This window comes from Mustela lutreola, chromosome 2, assembly GCF_030435805.1.
Source record: "Mustela lutreola isolate mMusLut2 chromosome 2, mMusLut2.pri, whole genome shotgun sequence".
In the NCBI taxonomy this organism is placed as follows: Eukaryota; Metazoa; Chordata; class Mammalia; order Carnivora; family Mustelidae; genus Mustela; species Mustela lutreola.
In genome coordinates, this window is record NC_081291.1 from 158690766 (window position 1) to 158706405 (window position 15640).

A 15640-nucleotide genomic window follows, 5' to 3' on the forward strand; every position below is an offset into this window, starting at 1 on the left:
ATTATTTATAGTAGGTAGAGAGTAGAAAAACCCAAATGATGATTCAGATGATGAATGGAGAAACAAAATGTGGTTTATCCATACAATAGAATATTATTCTGTAATCAAAAGAAATCATACATAAAGAAATCAAAGCATACGACAAAACATACTATAACTTGGTTGAAACCAGAAACTGTTACTCTAAGTGAAAGAAGCCAATCATTAAAGACCATATGATCCCATTTATATATTGTGTCCAGAATTAAGAAAATCTATAGCTAGAAAGTAGATTAACGTTTCCCTGAGGCCAAAGGATGGAAGGATTGGAGAATGATGGGTAAGGGCTGCAGAGTTTCTATTTTGTCTAAGGAAAATGTTCTGAAATTCTGATGATGGATGCAAAATCTTGTGATTATATTATAAGTCATTAAATTGTACACTTTAAGTGGGTGAATTATAACTTGATACAGCTATTTTAAAATGTCGGGTATGTGCTGTGGTGAAGTGCTGTGAATTGTGTAAGACTGGTGATTCATAGACCTATTCCCATGAAACAAATAACATTATATTTTACCCGGCAGGGACCAAAAAAAAAAAAAACTTTAAAAAAAGGTATATTCCAGTTCGTATTGTAATATTATAAGCCTAGGAACACTTCATTTTAGGGAAACATACACACATGAATATTTAAGTAACAAAAGAGATGCTATAAAATGATAATACATAAGCTGGTATATACCGATTTTTGGTATAGGTCAGTGCTGTTCATTAAAAATATATTGCAGTTTTCTAATTATTAAATTAAAATTTTCTAATAATTGTCACATTGAAATTCAAATTAATTTCGGTAATAGATTTTATTTAACCCCATATATTACAAACTTAGCATTTTAACATGTAATATGCATAAAAGTTATTGAAATACATTCTATTTCTTAAACTAAGTCTCACCATTTGTTAGGTATTATAGTACATCTCAGTTCAGACTAACCACTTTCAGGTGTTTAATAGCTTCAATTTTAGTTAGTGACTATTATATTAAATAGCACAAGTAGAGAGAGTCAGTTTCATTCCACAGAAAGAATAATAATTGTAGTTTAGAATGGTTAGGAAGGTGATATTTGAGTTTATTTTGGCCATTTATTCGTTCATTGATTGACTCAGTCATCCTTTCACCCAAGAGATTTTGAGCTCTTTATATGAAAACTGCTGAAAATGTAGACATGTCTTAACTCTGTGGACAGTACACTAAATAGTTAATTATATGATTATTTAATTAGGGTAGATTACTTAAGAAATAGTGGGAAGAGTATAGGATTAGGGCTAAATACTCCCTGGGAAACAAAAGTTTATAATAACTGCATTGTGGGATTGGTAGTAAGTAAAATACAATATGCCCAACCCTGTACTTGTCAAGTGTTTAATAAAATACTACTTTTTTCCTTCTCCCACTTCATACTGTGTCCCTTGTTGAATGCATCAGTCTGGGCATAGAATCTGGCAGAGTCCAAAAACAAGCTGGTTACCCAGGCACTCAAATGAGCTCTTCTGGTTTTTATCCTCTACCTTCTTTCACTAGAGTCCTGCTTTTTTGGATGCAGAACTCAGGTCTCTGTGTTAGTACTAAGGCCTATGTAACCATTGTTAAATAGGTTTTGGTGGGCTGTTTTACGAATATAAATTAACTGCTTTTTCTGGGAATTTTTATGTTTCATTCCAAGAAATAGTATTAGTTAAAATGTGGAACTTTGCTAAATTAGTGGTCTGTCTCTTGTTTATTCACATAAGAAAGTGTTTTGGGAATATTTTGAGAAGTGTTGAAATTATAACTTTCTCAAAAATCCAGACCTTCTGTTACATTTCTCAGTATTCTGGTCTTTGTAATTTTACATTTTAAGAGGTCTTGAAACTTTACTATATCTTTTTATAATAAGGATTATTAAATCTAAATATTAAATGTAGTTACATTTGAGAGTTGTAGGGACATTATTACTGTGTATTAAAAATTTAGATTGGGCAGATCTTTTGTATGTTAGCTGTATGGTTTTGGGTAATCCCATTCATTTACTGATTTTTGATTCATTCTGCAGTTTGCATGCTTAATATGATTAGGATATTATTTATGTATTTACTTATTTACAAATTATGGTAAGTGTTTTAAAGGAAAAGAACTAGTTACTGTGAGAGGATAATAACAGAGGAAAATTTAATTTGGATTTGGATAGAGAAGTCATCTCTGAGAAGGTGTCTTTAAACTGAGGCTTAAAGGATAAAAAGGAATGGCTAGTGGGCTAGAAAAAGAACATTTTAGCAATTAAGAAGTCCTAAAGAAGCAAAGAACTTTGTGTATTCAATAAATTAAAAGAAGTCTAGTGTGACTGAATGACGGTGAGTCAGAGGAATAATGGCATGAGATGAGAATCAAATCAGATCTTGCGGAGTCTTGTAAAACATTTTGAAGCCTTTCAGGTGTTTTAATCAGAGGAATGAGACAAGTATAACTTTTTTTTTTTTTTAAAGCAAGAACGTACATATATGAGGGAAGGAGGGGCAGGCAGAAGGAGAGGGGGAGAGAGAATTTTAAGCAGGCTCCATCCAGCGCAGAGCCTGATGTAGGGATCAGTCTTGCAACACTGAGATTGTGAAGCCAAGAGTCCAGAGCTTGACTGACTGAGCTATCAGGAACCCTGACAAGTGTAATTCTGAAGTGGAAGTGGATTATAGAGCTCTCCAAAGGTTGAAAGAATAGTCTAGGCTACAGAAGCAAGTTGGAGAACCAACAGGTCTCAAGTGATAATAATTTAAATAACAAATATTTAAAGTTCTGGGAATGCTTAAAATAATTTGGGGGAGAATATAGAGACAGGAGAGAAAGGGGATTAGATCAAACTAAGAAAAACTATAACATAAAGAAGTTGGTAGAAGAGGAAGCAACATAGGGCCTCCAGTAATTAGGAGTGTTTGTTTTTTGTTGTGGATGACCAAAGATCCTGAAATGGCAATAGGGAGCAAGGAGGACATTATTTTGAGATGTGTGGAGGGATTGAATGACCTTAGCCTTTGTGGGGTTTATGAAAGTAGTGTCCTTGAGGTCATTATGTTTTCCTTAAGGTCTGAAGGTAGAATTTTCTGGTTATAGACTGGTCATTGAGAGGACATTCTAGAAGGGGTAGGATTGAGGAGTTTCCTCAGATAAGAAGGCTATATGAAGTAGACGGAGGAATATATAATAACAAATGGGAAAGGCTTGCATTTTTGGTGAAGATGTAGGTAAATAAGAATATGACGTGATAGTAGATTTAGTCCTTGAAGTCGAAGTAGGCTGGAGAGATCTATGGCCTTAATGGTGGGACGGTTTTAAATAGTTTGTTGAGGGAGTAACAGTTTTTGGTGAGGTAAGTCAGCTTTAGCAGGTTTCACTTGTGATGTGGTTTGGCTGTGGGCTCACCTCTTCAATTCTTTCCTCTGTTAAATAGTAATACCTCCTTGACTGTTTTAGGATTTAAATGAACAGTCACAGGGTAGCTAATAAAAGTTGAATCTGAGGGGTGCCTTGGTGGCTCAGTGGGTTAAGCCTGTGCCTTCTGCTCAGGTCATGATCTCAGGGTCCTGGGATTAAGCCCTGCATCAGGCTTTCTGCTCAGCGGGGAGCCTCCCCCCCCACCTCTTTGCCTACTTGTGATCTCTCTCTCTGTCAAATAAATAAATAAAATCTTAAAAAAAAAAAAAAGGTTGAATCTGAATACAGATGCAACACTTTAGGAAATCTTTTAGACATACATCATGATTTCTTAAGCTTATTTTCTTGTCATTCTTTTCTGTATTAAGTACAAGAATCCGAGCTTACTTGAATAACCATTTGACCATGAATAAGGTACTCAGTCTGTTTCTTCATAATGCTTTTATGCTCAATTTTAGAACTAAGGTTAAATCATTTGGGTAGTAAACATTTACTCATTGTCAATTTGAATAGTTCCTTAAGCATGTTTGAATTTTTTTTAGAACCCAGTGAAGAAATGGTAGATTATATTAATACTTTCATGAAAAAAGTCACCTTTTTAGAACTTGAAGTAAATTCATCTAAAAAAAATGTATATACTTAACTGTAGAGAATTTGAAAATGACAAAGTGGTACAAAAAGGAAAGTAAAAGTTTACCTGTATTCTCACTCTCCAGAGAAAGCATCTGTTTGCTTTTTGGTGTACTTATCTATGTAATATTTGTTTTCAAAATCGGGATCACGTAATAAACAGCAGTTTGTAACCTGCTTTTTCATGTAATCTTTTATCATGAATATTTTCTTACAACTTCTGTATTCTTTGAAAACTTAATTTTACTTTATTATTTTTTAAAGATTTTATTTATTTATTTGAGATAAAGAGCACAAGTGGGGAGGAGTGTCAGAGGGAGAGGGAGACATGTACTCCCCACTGAGCAGGGAGCCCTAGGCAGGGCTCTGTCCCAGAACTCTGAGATCATGACCTTAGCCGAAGGCAGACACTTAACTGATTGAGCCATCCAGACACCCCAAAAAAGTAATTTTAATGGCTGTTAAATATTTTGTTCAGGGTGTACATTAATTTACCTAATGATTCTGTTATTATTGGCTGTCTAGATTGGTTCCAATTTAGCGATATAAATAGTGCTTCATTATAATAAAATTTAATCATTTTTTGTTAGTTTTTGATTACCTTTTTCCCCCATCATATTCCTGGAAAGGGAAATACTGGGTGAAAGTCTTTGTAGTTTGTTGTTGCTGCTGTTGCTTTTTAGGGAAATTACACTTTAATCAAAGCAGGATCTCATATAAAACAAGACTTCATATTTAAGAATATATGTATATCTACATATTTATGGATATGACATTATTTATTGCTGAATTTCAACAATGGTTGATTTGTTTATGGACTTAAGGCCCCCTTGAATAGCAAGTCCTTACAGGGGCTCTTTGGCTCTTGTTGAAAACCATTACTCACTTCTCTCTTATCTGTACCTTATCTTTTGTGACTCTTGCTCCAGCAGGTACCTTCTTATTCCTAATACTTCTTTCTTCAGTGACTTTTTTTCTAATATCCTTGCTTGATATTTGGAAACTGTGTAAATGCATTTTTAGCAGTTGTCAGATATTCATCCTCCCAACACTGAGAGTAAAATTGTAAACTGATGAAACCTTTCTAGGAACTCAATTGGCATGAGTTAATTGTGTTCGAGAATACCTAGTTTTATTATACTTTGAGAACTTTTTTTTTTAATTGCTGATTTGCTAGGTAAAATATGGTAGGTATATTTGGGAATGGGAAGAATGACTAAGTAAGTTCCTTCTTTCCCACCCTGTAACTGAATAGAAATTGGAAGGTGAGAACTAGGCTATAAAACCCAGTGTTTAAAATTTATCCTTGTCATCTGCTGCCATGGAACTGTACATTTTCAGAGTTGGAAGGGGATATAAAAGTTTATATTTATTCAATTCTTTCAGGGGTAACTGAGGTCTAGAAAGGAGGTTCCTTGACTTTCTCAAGGTCACAAGCCAAGTAATGGTAGAAAAAAGCTTGGCCTGTTTTTTCAAAACTGGTTTGTTGTTTTTTCCATAAATGTCCCCTCCTTGCTTGTAGGTGACTTAAGTTTTTTTGTTTTGGATGCCTGATAGAATTTTTTTTTTTAATCCATTTAACCAAGATACTTTTGGTCATTCTGAGTCAGTTCTTTTTGGTATACACTGTATCTTTTTGTCCCATAGATACAGTTTGCTCATTTTCAAGGAAATTTGTATCTTTGACTACTTTTTCTGTTCAAGTATTGAAATCCATTCTTGGAACAATAATTATCATTATGTTGAATCATCTTTGTTCTCTATATTTATTATCATCTCCAGAATTATTTCAGTTTCTTCATTGATTCCCTCGCATTACTGTGACTTCCTTTCTTCTCTGCATGTATTTTTCACCAAGTTTCTTCTGTCCATCACTGTTTCTAGTTTGTTAGGTATCTTGTTGTTTTGGTAAGCTAAGAAACAAATTGAGAAATGGCACCCCAAAAGATATTCATGTCAGGTTCTAGCAACCTGTGAATGTTACTTGATCTGGGAAAAGGGTTTTTGCAGATTACAATTAAATTAAGGATTTTGAAATGAGACCATCCTGTATTATCCAGGTGGGACCTAAATCCAACTAAAAGGTGTCCCTGTAAGAGATACACAGAACAGACACACAGAGAAGCTCTATGACTATGGAGGTGGGGATTGGAATGATGTATCTAAGGCCACAAGTCAAGTAACATGGACAGCTACCTGAAGCTAGAAGTGACAAGGAATGGATTCTGTCCTACAGCCTCTAGAGGGATTACAGCATCTTGATTTCAGACTTCTGATCTCCAGAACTGTGACAGAATCATTTCTGTTGTTTTAAGCAACCCATCTGTTTTAATTGGTTACTGCAGCCACAGGAAACTAATACAAGGACCAAAATAATTTTCTTTTTTAAAAAAATTTTCTATTGTTTTATGGCCTTTGTATTCTTGTTTTACTTATTTTGTGTTCTTCCTAACTTCTCTTGTAGCACTGAACTCTCGGAAGGAATGTTTTCCTGAGCTTTAGATGGTTTTCTTCCAGATACAGTTTTTGGTTTGGCTTTAGCATGTTTTCCCTACAGTTATGTTTGTGTTGGTGTTTTTGAACTTATTATAGTTAAATTGGGCAGCTCTTTGCAGATCTTTTGTTGTGATATAATGTCCATCTGTGAGTTTTTCCTCTTTTTTTTTTTTTTAACCTTATTTTGGGTGTCTTTCTGGTCTCAGAATGTGGCTGCTTTTCTGTAGCCTGAGGTGTGTGATAGGAAGGTAAATAGAGAAGCTCCCTAGCCAGTGCAGTCCTTTCTGCACATCTTTTCCACCACCAAGCTGGGGATCCATCCCACTTTTATAGGTTTTGCTTCTTCTCTCAACTTAGTACATGAACCTGGAAGATGGGGTGTTTTTGCCTTTGCTGAAGTTCCTTGGCTTTTGGAGGTAAAAAAAAAAAAAAAAAAATTAGCTGTAGCCCCCTCCTTTTAAGGAGAGTGTATTTTTATTTAATCTTATTTTTAATAGTTCTTTCGTAATATAATTTACATACCATAAAGTTCACTGATTTAAAGTGTGCAATTCGGTCACTTTTAATATATATACAAGGTTGGGCAACCATCACCATAATCTAATTTTAAAACATTTTCATCATCCCCCAAAGAAATATCTTAATCCATTAGCAGTCACTTCCTATTTCCTCTCCATCTACCTCACCAGCCCTAGGTAACCACTAAGTTACCTTCTCTCTCCATAGATTTGATTATTCTGGACCTCATATAAACAGTCATCTAATAATATAGACTTATGTGACTGACTACCCTTCTTTTATTCTATTTTGCTAAACTCCTTCAATGTCTTTCTTTATCTCTGCCTTTATTATTTTTTTCACCTCATTGGCCCCAAGCCCCCTTCACACTTTTTTTTTTTTTTTTTTTTTAAGATTTTATTTATTTGACAGAGAAACAGCAAGAGAAGGAACACAAGCAGGGGGAGTGGTAGAGGGAGAGGGAGAAGCAGGCTTCCCGCCGAGCAGGGGGCTTGATGCTGGGCTGGATCCTATGGCCCTGGGATCATGACCTGAGCCAAAGGCAGATGAAGGCAGACGCTTAAGGACTGAGCCAGCCAGGCAACCCAACCCCACTTCACACTTTTTAAGGCAACCCAACCCTGATTAGACTCTAAATCCTTCATTATAGGCTCCCTTGCATCCTGTAATTCTCTTTTATGTAGTCTTACCTCAGTTAATACGTAAGTGGACAATTATTTGTATAAATATATTTGCTATTCTTACTAGGCTGTAGGTCCATGAGAGAGGGAGTTTATAATTTATTGCTGAGTTTTCACAGTTTAGGGAGAAATACGTACTTGGGTGAATATATCCAGTTGCTCATCCCAGTGAAAGGGAAGAGAAGTTTTCAGGGGAGGGGGAGGGGGAGGGTGTACATGTAGGAACACTATTCATAGTTGAAATGTAAGCTGGAAAATTAGAAAATTTGTGGTTAATTCACTTTGTGTACATTTATTGGACAGTTTACTGTAATAATTATCTATTATACTCTCAGAAATATGGATCTGGGTAATTTCTTAGTATAGGAAAACTTAAGACTCTCTGTACCAGGTTAATTTCTGGAGTCCACTTATGTTGCTGGCCAGGTTATCTGGAGTATTTACTCCACCCAAGAAGTCAAATAACACAATATAATATTCACAAAAATATTCTTTTTTATTTGGAATTCAGTTTTCCAAGGGTGTTTCTAAATTACTGGATCCTACTGTCTACTAGCAACACAGTTAATTGCAGGAGCTGTTGCTTCACTTGCTTTGATGGATATCTTAATGAAATTGGTGAGGTTCAGCTGCTATTGTGGGCTTCCGAGGTTCACCACTTTTTCTCTGTCATGGTGCTTGGATTGTTAGGTACATTTCTCCTCTCCCTTAATGTTTGCTTTGCTCTGGGCGCCTGGGTGGCTCAGTGGGTTAAGCCGCTGCCTTTGGCTCAGGTCATGATCTCAGGGTCCTGGGATCGAGTCCCGCATCGGGCTCTCTGCTCAGCGGGGAGCCTGCTTCCTCCTTTCTCTCTGCCTGCCTCTCTGCCTACTTGTGATCTCTCTTTGTCAAATAAATAAATAAAATCTTTAAAAAAAAAAAGTTTGCTTTGCTCCCTTTTAGGTGATGTAGGTACTTGAACAGAGGAGTGCAACTATGGGTTGGTTATGTGTTGGGGTCTCAATATAGGGTAAATAATATTTTTCTTCTTGATGAAGTTTAAAGTGGCACTTTAAGAGTAATGGATTAGATGGCTTTCTATTGACCTTGTTGATCTATAGAACTATGTACTGTATCAAATCTCTGAAGCCTTAAATGTGTCTACTGTAGAACTCTTTAATGGGTATGTAGTTTCAGTTTTTATAATGCAAACTGGTTAGGAAATAGGATGGCTCTACAAATATTTATTTTGTAACTAACTTTTATTAAAATATATTTTACCTGTGAAGCTATGAATGTTGTACAGAATGGAGGGCTATTGGATGGAGTCTTGGAGCTCAACTTGGAAAAATTTCAGTGGACTCTTGGTCCTGTTTGCATATCTTCACATCAGAATGTTTTTGAAGATTTTTTTTTAGTTTATTTCTACACAGGAATTTAAGTTAATTTAGTAATCTGGGCATCCACTAATATCTTTTCCTTTTTGGTTTTTTCCTTAGAAGCAGGTTGATACATTAGGGATAGAGTTGACACTTGGAATTAGAACAGCTGTTTTAATGTGGCCTTATTAGTTTGTGATCTCTAATAAGTCTCTTCTTGGAGCCTCGGTTTCCTCATCTGTGAGATGAAGGTAATTTCATGCTCCTCACGGGAGGATTGTTAAGATTAAGTGAGGTTTTAGTGAAAATAATTGTTAAGGTACTCGGCTCTATAATCTTGTAAGAGATACTGAATCCAGATTTTGAATAAATACCGAATCTGGATTTTTATTAATAAATAAATTCTCTTTGAACAGAAACCTCATAAAGAAAGGGCCCTTGTTTGTCTTACTCATTTTTTTGTGTTCCTAGTTCTTGCCCAATCTGGTACATAGATAGTGTTTATTAAGCATGTAATGAATTAATAATGACAAAAAAATTCTATTGTATCGTCTTTCCTTTTCTGTTCTCAAGATTTTTGAAACTTTTTGTCATCCTAATAGTCACCATTAACATGAGAGAATACTTACAAGATAGAAAGAATATGCATGGCATAAACATATATGAGAGACTTAGTAATTTACAAAGCCACATAAGAGTGATTTATTAAAGTAAAAGTACTGTAAGTATAGAATTGCATCTCTTTCTCTCGTTTTCATTTTAAATGGAACTCATTTTTCTGCTGATGTTCTTCTGACACTGCAGAAGCATTGTTGGAAGTATGGTTATAAAAAGGAATTTAGCGAGCAGTCAGTGTTAGCTGACTCATACTGGTCCTGTCCTGGTTTATCATTAGGCCAGGTAGGTAATAGTAGGAGATGATAAAGACCATCCAAAAAGGCAACATTAGTAATGTAGTTGTTTCTCAAGGATAAAAGTTCTTTTTTAAGAGAAAGTGTTTCCTACCTTTAAGTCCACTTGACTTCTGTCACTTGAAGTAATGAGTCAGCAGTGTGGGAAATACTCTGCTCTGGCATGGGGTGTACCCAGCATACCCTTCTGTGATCCACTGGGAGGATTAGTCATACTTTTTAGTCAGTGACAGTAGGAACCAAGACTTACTATAGTCCCACTGTGAGTGTAGGACTGTGTCTTTCCAGTGGCCTTTATTTAACAGAGCCCAGTTAGCATCTCTTCTAGTAGAGCTTTGTAGGAAGAAATGCTAAGTGGATTCTGTTTTATGAATTTACCGAGTTGATCTGTCAGTACTCTTCTGTATAGAGGTGCCTAGGCCATGTCCTTTGCCCTATTTGAATGGTACTGCTAGGTTCTCTAAAGTCCATCTTTATGGGGAGAGTATTAAGGGATGTTAAGCTAGTTTTTAGAGGGAGGCAGAGGGGCAAATATAAAAACCAATATGGATTTGATTCCAACTGGTTAGAATCAGTGGGGACAATGTTACTTAATATAGTTTTGTCACGAGCGTATTCCTTATTAGCTATAAATGTAGCATCATTACTCATATATGTAAGCTAAAAAATTAATCACTATTTGAAAATTTGTGTTGCCCTTTGCAGGAATGGAATTAGTGACTCACTTCATACCTGGCTATTTTATTTTTCATTGTAATGAGACTCTTGTAAAGCTCTTAGGATCTACCCTACCTCATTTCCACTTTAACAGTTTAATAAGTTAAAATATAATACTTGAGGTGTATCCCCCTTCCCCCCCATTATACAGAAAAATCTTAGCCTATAAACAGAGTGTCTTCTAAAAGTTCATCAGTTGCTTTGGAAATTAGAACATATTTTTACGTTGAAAGTTTTGTTAAGTATGTAGAATAAAAATGAGGTTCCCAGGCGGGCTGTCCTATAAAAGCCTAAACCATAATTTATAACTTAGCTTAGATATATACATATTAATAGTGAAAAAAGTAGAAAATAATAATATTGCAGGGATAGTAATTAAACAAAACTAACATCCCCCTCCCCCCAATAGTAGCTTTGAAAAGATTATTCTAAGTGCTGGTACTTGATTGATAAAGAGATTTAATTTGAGGGAAATAAAGGAATAGGTAGAGACTTATGTGAGGCTGACAGATCTTTCTGGTTACTTTCAGGAGCTTTATAGGTTGATAGCATTGGCTTTTCAACTTATGGCTTTACTTTCTCTTAACTGGTATAGAACAGAAGTGCTACCCTTTTGCTTACCAGCTATAGTTAAGGTTATTATTATTATTATTACATTATTTTAGCTCTTGAGTTGAAGAGAGGAGGGAAGAGAAAGAAAGTTTCCTCCAAGACTTGAGGGGACAAAAAGATGGAGTAACATAGGGTGTTGTCTGAGGTGGATTTAATTGACAGAAGAATAATGCAGTTTTAAGGGTGGGGAGAATATGAAGACTTGGGAGAGAGAGAAGATAGAAAGTGTCCTGGGTTAGACATCCCTCTATTTGTCAGTTGCTGGTCCTGGGTATCTTTGGAAGCTGTTTAGACCAGTGATCTACTTTGGTGTTTATATTACACATATTTTTTAGAGTTAGTTTTTTGTCATGTGGGACGGCACCACCCAAATATTATATACATATGGAGTACTTTTAGTACTCCATATGTATATTTTTATTTTCAAATTATTTTATTATTTTTTAAAAGATTTTAAAATTTGAGATAAAGCTCACAAGCAGGAGTAGGAAAACAGAGAGAAGGAGAAGCATACTCCCTGCTGAGCAGGGAGCCTGAGGCAGGGCTCTATCCCAGGATCTTGAGATCATGACCTGACCTGAGGCAGAGTTATTAACTGAGCCACCCAGGTACTCCATTTGGAGTGTTTTTTAAAAAAGTAAATTCAATTCTTTCTCCTCCTCCCCCTCATCTTTCTCCTTCTCTTCTCCTCCTCCTCCCTTTTCCCCTCCTTCTCCTCCAACAAATATGCTCTATTACCTTTAAACTTCTGAGAAGTAAAATAAAGTAGGTTAGCCAAATCATCAGGAGATTCCTAAAACCGTGTTATGTAGGGGGATTGTTTTCACATTCCTTTTTTGTTCATTGGTTAGAAAAATTCTGCTTCCTTGCTTTTTCAGTTCCTAGTATTTCCTGTTTAGGATAAACCAGGCCAAATAAATAAAAGCAGGAAACTTTTATTTCTTGTATTCCTGCAAAAGTGGCAGCTATTGTTAACCAGGAAATTATTACTTCGTATTCTAATACATCTGTTCAGGTACTTTTTTTTTTTACGTAGAAAAGCAATTTATTCCATTATAAACACTTACACAGTTAGTCATGGAGAGTAACAGGCCTGCTGGTGAAACAGGTCACCCAAAATAGAGATGGTACCAAACTAGTGGTCAAGGACTAACTCCTAAAAAAAAAAAAAAAAGCAACTCTTATCCAGGATTAATTTAATTTTAAAAACAAATACAAGCTGTCAATTCACTCTTCTCAACTCAACTGGACAGTGTACCTGTGGTATGACTGTCAGGTAAAAACATACATCTTTACAACTTGGTGGCCCCAAGTTTTTTAAAAAAACCATTTCACAGAAAGGAAAGAAATATGAAAACAGCTCAAGAAATACACTAACAAGCAAAAATATATGGGGAAAGAGGAACACATAGTTTTGACTTAACTGAAGAAACTGAGAGGAGACTGGTCTACATAGGGAAATGTGCATCCTGGAAAGTCAGGTGTGAAAACTTTAGAATAGGAATTTATATGACTTGAATCTCCCCCATTTCCTGAATAAAAACAACATCTTGTGGTATTTATACTTCATGGCTCAGACACCTACCTCACTTGGCTCTAACCTTCCTCACTTTAGCCTTTACTTAAAAGGAGTCTGTAAAACTTGGGGATATAGCCTAAGAAGAAAAATAACCACACCCAATATTCCCCTTTCTGTGGCTACGTTAGACCTTTTGTTACTAGAAAATTCCTGAAGAAAATTTAAATATAAGTCTGTGGCTTTACTGAATCAAGTCCCCCAATTAATATTTAGAAAACACCCTCTGTTTGGGCTAGTAACATCGTTGATGGTACCTATCATAGAGGGATAGCCAAACAAAGTCTGTGTCTCAAAACCAGTGTTAAATCAATCTCAGGGTTGAGAGGGGGGATAAAAGGGGAGTCTAAACTCACAAGAAGTGCAGACATATCTAGGACCCTTGTCCTTCTGACCCACGCTTCCTTCAGGATCTTCATCAGTGTAAATGTTCTCTGCCATTTGCCACACTTGCATGATCTTGTCTTCTGATACAGAACAAATCACCCAAGGTTCACTGGGATTCCAGGAGAAATCAGATATCTTGGCAGTGTGACCACCATGAATAAACAACAATTCTGGTGGTCCATCTTCTGCATCTTCCGGGGATTGTTCCTCTCCAATTTTACTTAAATCCCAAACATTCAGTCTGCGATCAGTACCACTGGAAGCCAAAATGGTCTCATTGTGAGGCGACCACTGAACCTGGAATATTTCATCCTTATGTGATTCAAAGGAATGCAACTTAAGTTTCAGATTTCTCAGATCCCACAAGGCAACAGTCTTGTCGGCTGATCCTGTGGCCAGAATGAACTCACTGTAAGGATTGAAAGATAGGCAGTTCACTTCAGCAGTGTGAGCATCAACTGAGTGGCTTGGTTTGGAAGTATTGTTTGAACGAGTATCCCAGATCACAAGTTTCTGATCATCAGCAACTGACCCAAACAGAGACTCATGGAGCAGATGCCAGGAAACGTCTTCTACTACTGCTGTATGCCCTGTAAAGATGGTCTTCGCATCCACAACTTTTCCTTCCTTTGGAACAGCACTGATGTCCCAGAGGCAGATGGTGTGGTCGTCTGAAGCACTAAGTAAGTGCCCACTGAGATTTGGGTTCCAAGAAAGTCCATAGCCCTCCTTCTGATGTCCACGGAGACGCAAGTCTGGGTTGCACTTTCCAGAAGGGTCTGGTTTGGAAGGATGTTGTGTATAGTCAAAAACAAGAACATCACTGGATGGAGTCTTTGTCGCAGTGATGCAAGGGTTCTGGGGCATATAACGTGCCCGGTTTACTTCTCCTTCATGGTTGATCTTGATTTCTATTTCAATTTTTCCAATAACTGAGCCAAAACCTCCAAATTCTCCTTTCTCACTGTCGTAGTGTGAAGCATCAAACTGAGCATCATCGTTAGGGAGCTGCACACTGGCTATCACAAGATGGTTTTGTTCATCGGACGTGTGTGTTCCCCGGACAAGTCGATGAATGCTGAAGTCTTTCCCTTCTGGTCTGGTTACATCTGGAAGCCACTGCGCAGTTAGGCTAGGCCACTCCAGGGCATGGGTCATCACCAAATCGTAAAGAAAAGGGGTGGTTTTTTTCCATATTTTGTACTCTTCGTTGATCACACGTTCTTCCACTGCGTCATCAAAGGCTGCTTCCTTGTCGGCCATGGCGGGCAGGCAAGCGGGGGTTTCCTGGGGTCGAGCGTTGCGGGAGGGGCGGGGAGGCTACGGGCTCTGTTCAGGTACTTAAATGTATGCTGTCAGTTCATTGACTTGATTTTCCTCAGAATTCTTGCTCTTCTTTTACTCATTTTAGACTGTCTCTCATGGAGCATTATAGCTCAGGCAAAATGAAGCAGTTTTATAATATAAGATATTTTCGCAGGTCATGTTAAAAGGTATGAGGACATTTACTTAAAATATGTGGTTATGTTGGACTTATTTTTGTGAACTTATTTTGAAATAGAAATAATTGGCTTGATTTGCTTCCATTTTTATAAGTATTGGAAGGTATACTAAACTTGGGAACTGGATGAACTGGGTCGTAGTTTTCAATATCATTGTATAATGTAGAGCAATTTTACTTATCTTTTGAACTTCAGTTCTCTTTTCTCCATTTAGTATTGGTTCTCCCTCCTTCACAGTACTATTGCCTGGGTAAAGTAAGGTAATAGGTGTAAACATGTTTATAAACTGTAAAGTGGTTAACAAATATGTTATTTGTGATGATGATGGCTGGTGATGGTTTATGGTGATCAAAGTTGGTCCCAGGGAAAATTATCAAATCTGTGAATTTGTTTTTACATTTGCTTCTGAGTCTGTTGAATGACTCAGCTTTTTGAGAGGTGACTACAGAGTCCTGTATCATCTTAGAGGAGTTAGAGGTACTTACTCTAATGACTTTCAGACCTTTAGTGGTTTCCAAAGTATCATGGAATCCTGTAGGAATTTGTTCACTTATAAATGAAAAAATATTTTACAAGCTATGTGCATAAGGCATAAAATGGGGCTACAGCATGTGATAAAACGATTGTTGCCCTGATAGATTGAATATTCAATTGTAATCGGTAAAGCATATAAAACCAATCTAGAACAAACAAGTCTTCAGGGAGAAAATAAATCCCGTCCTGCCTTCTTCCTCCCCACCACTGTTTGAAATTTAACAGAAAATCTTAGATTAATAACTTCCACTTTAAAATGCATATAAAAATGTATAT

The 15640-nt window shown here is 36.5% G+C and overlaps 2 protein-coding genes across 4 annotated transcripts in view; one reads left to right on the forward strand and one right to left on the reverse strand.

Annotated features, from left to right (window-relative positions):
* GSK3B (glycogen synthase kinase 3 beta) overlaps positions 1-15640 on the forward strand; it is a 221662-nt gene that overhangs the window by 46761 nt on the left and 159261 nt on the right. The window lies entirely within an intron of this gene.
* LOC131825079 (histone-binding protein RBBP4-like) lies at positions 12385-14637 on the reverse strand. Its single transcript, XM_059163955.1, has one exon. The coding sequence runs from the start codon at positions 14589-14591 to the stop codon at positions 13257-13259; it is 1335 nt and encodes a 444-aa protein (XP_059019938.1). The 5' UTR covers positions 14592-14637; the 3' UTR covers positions 12385-13256.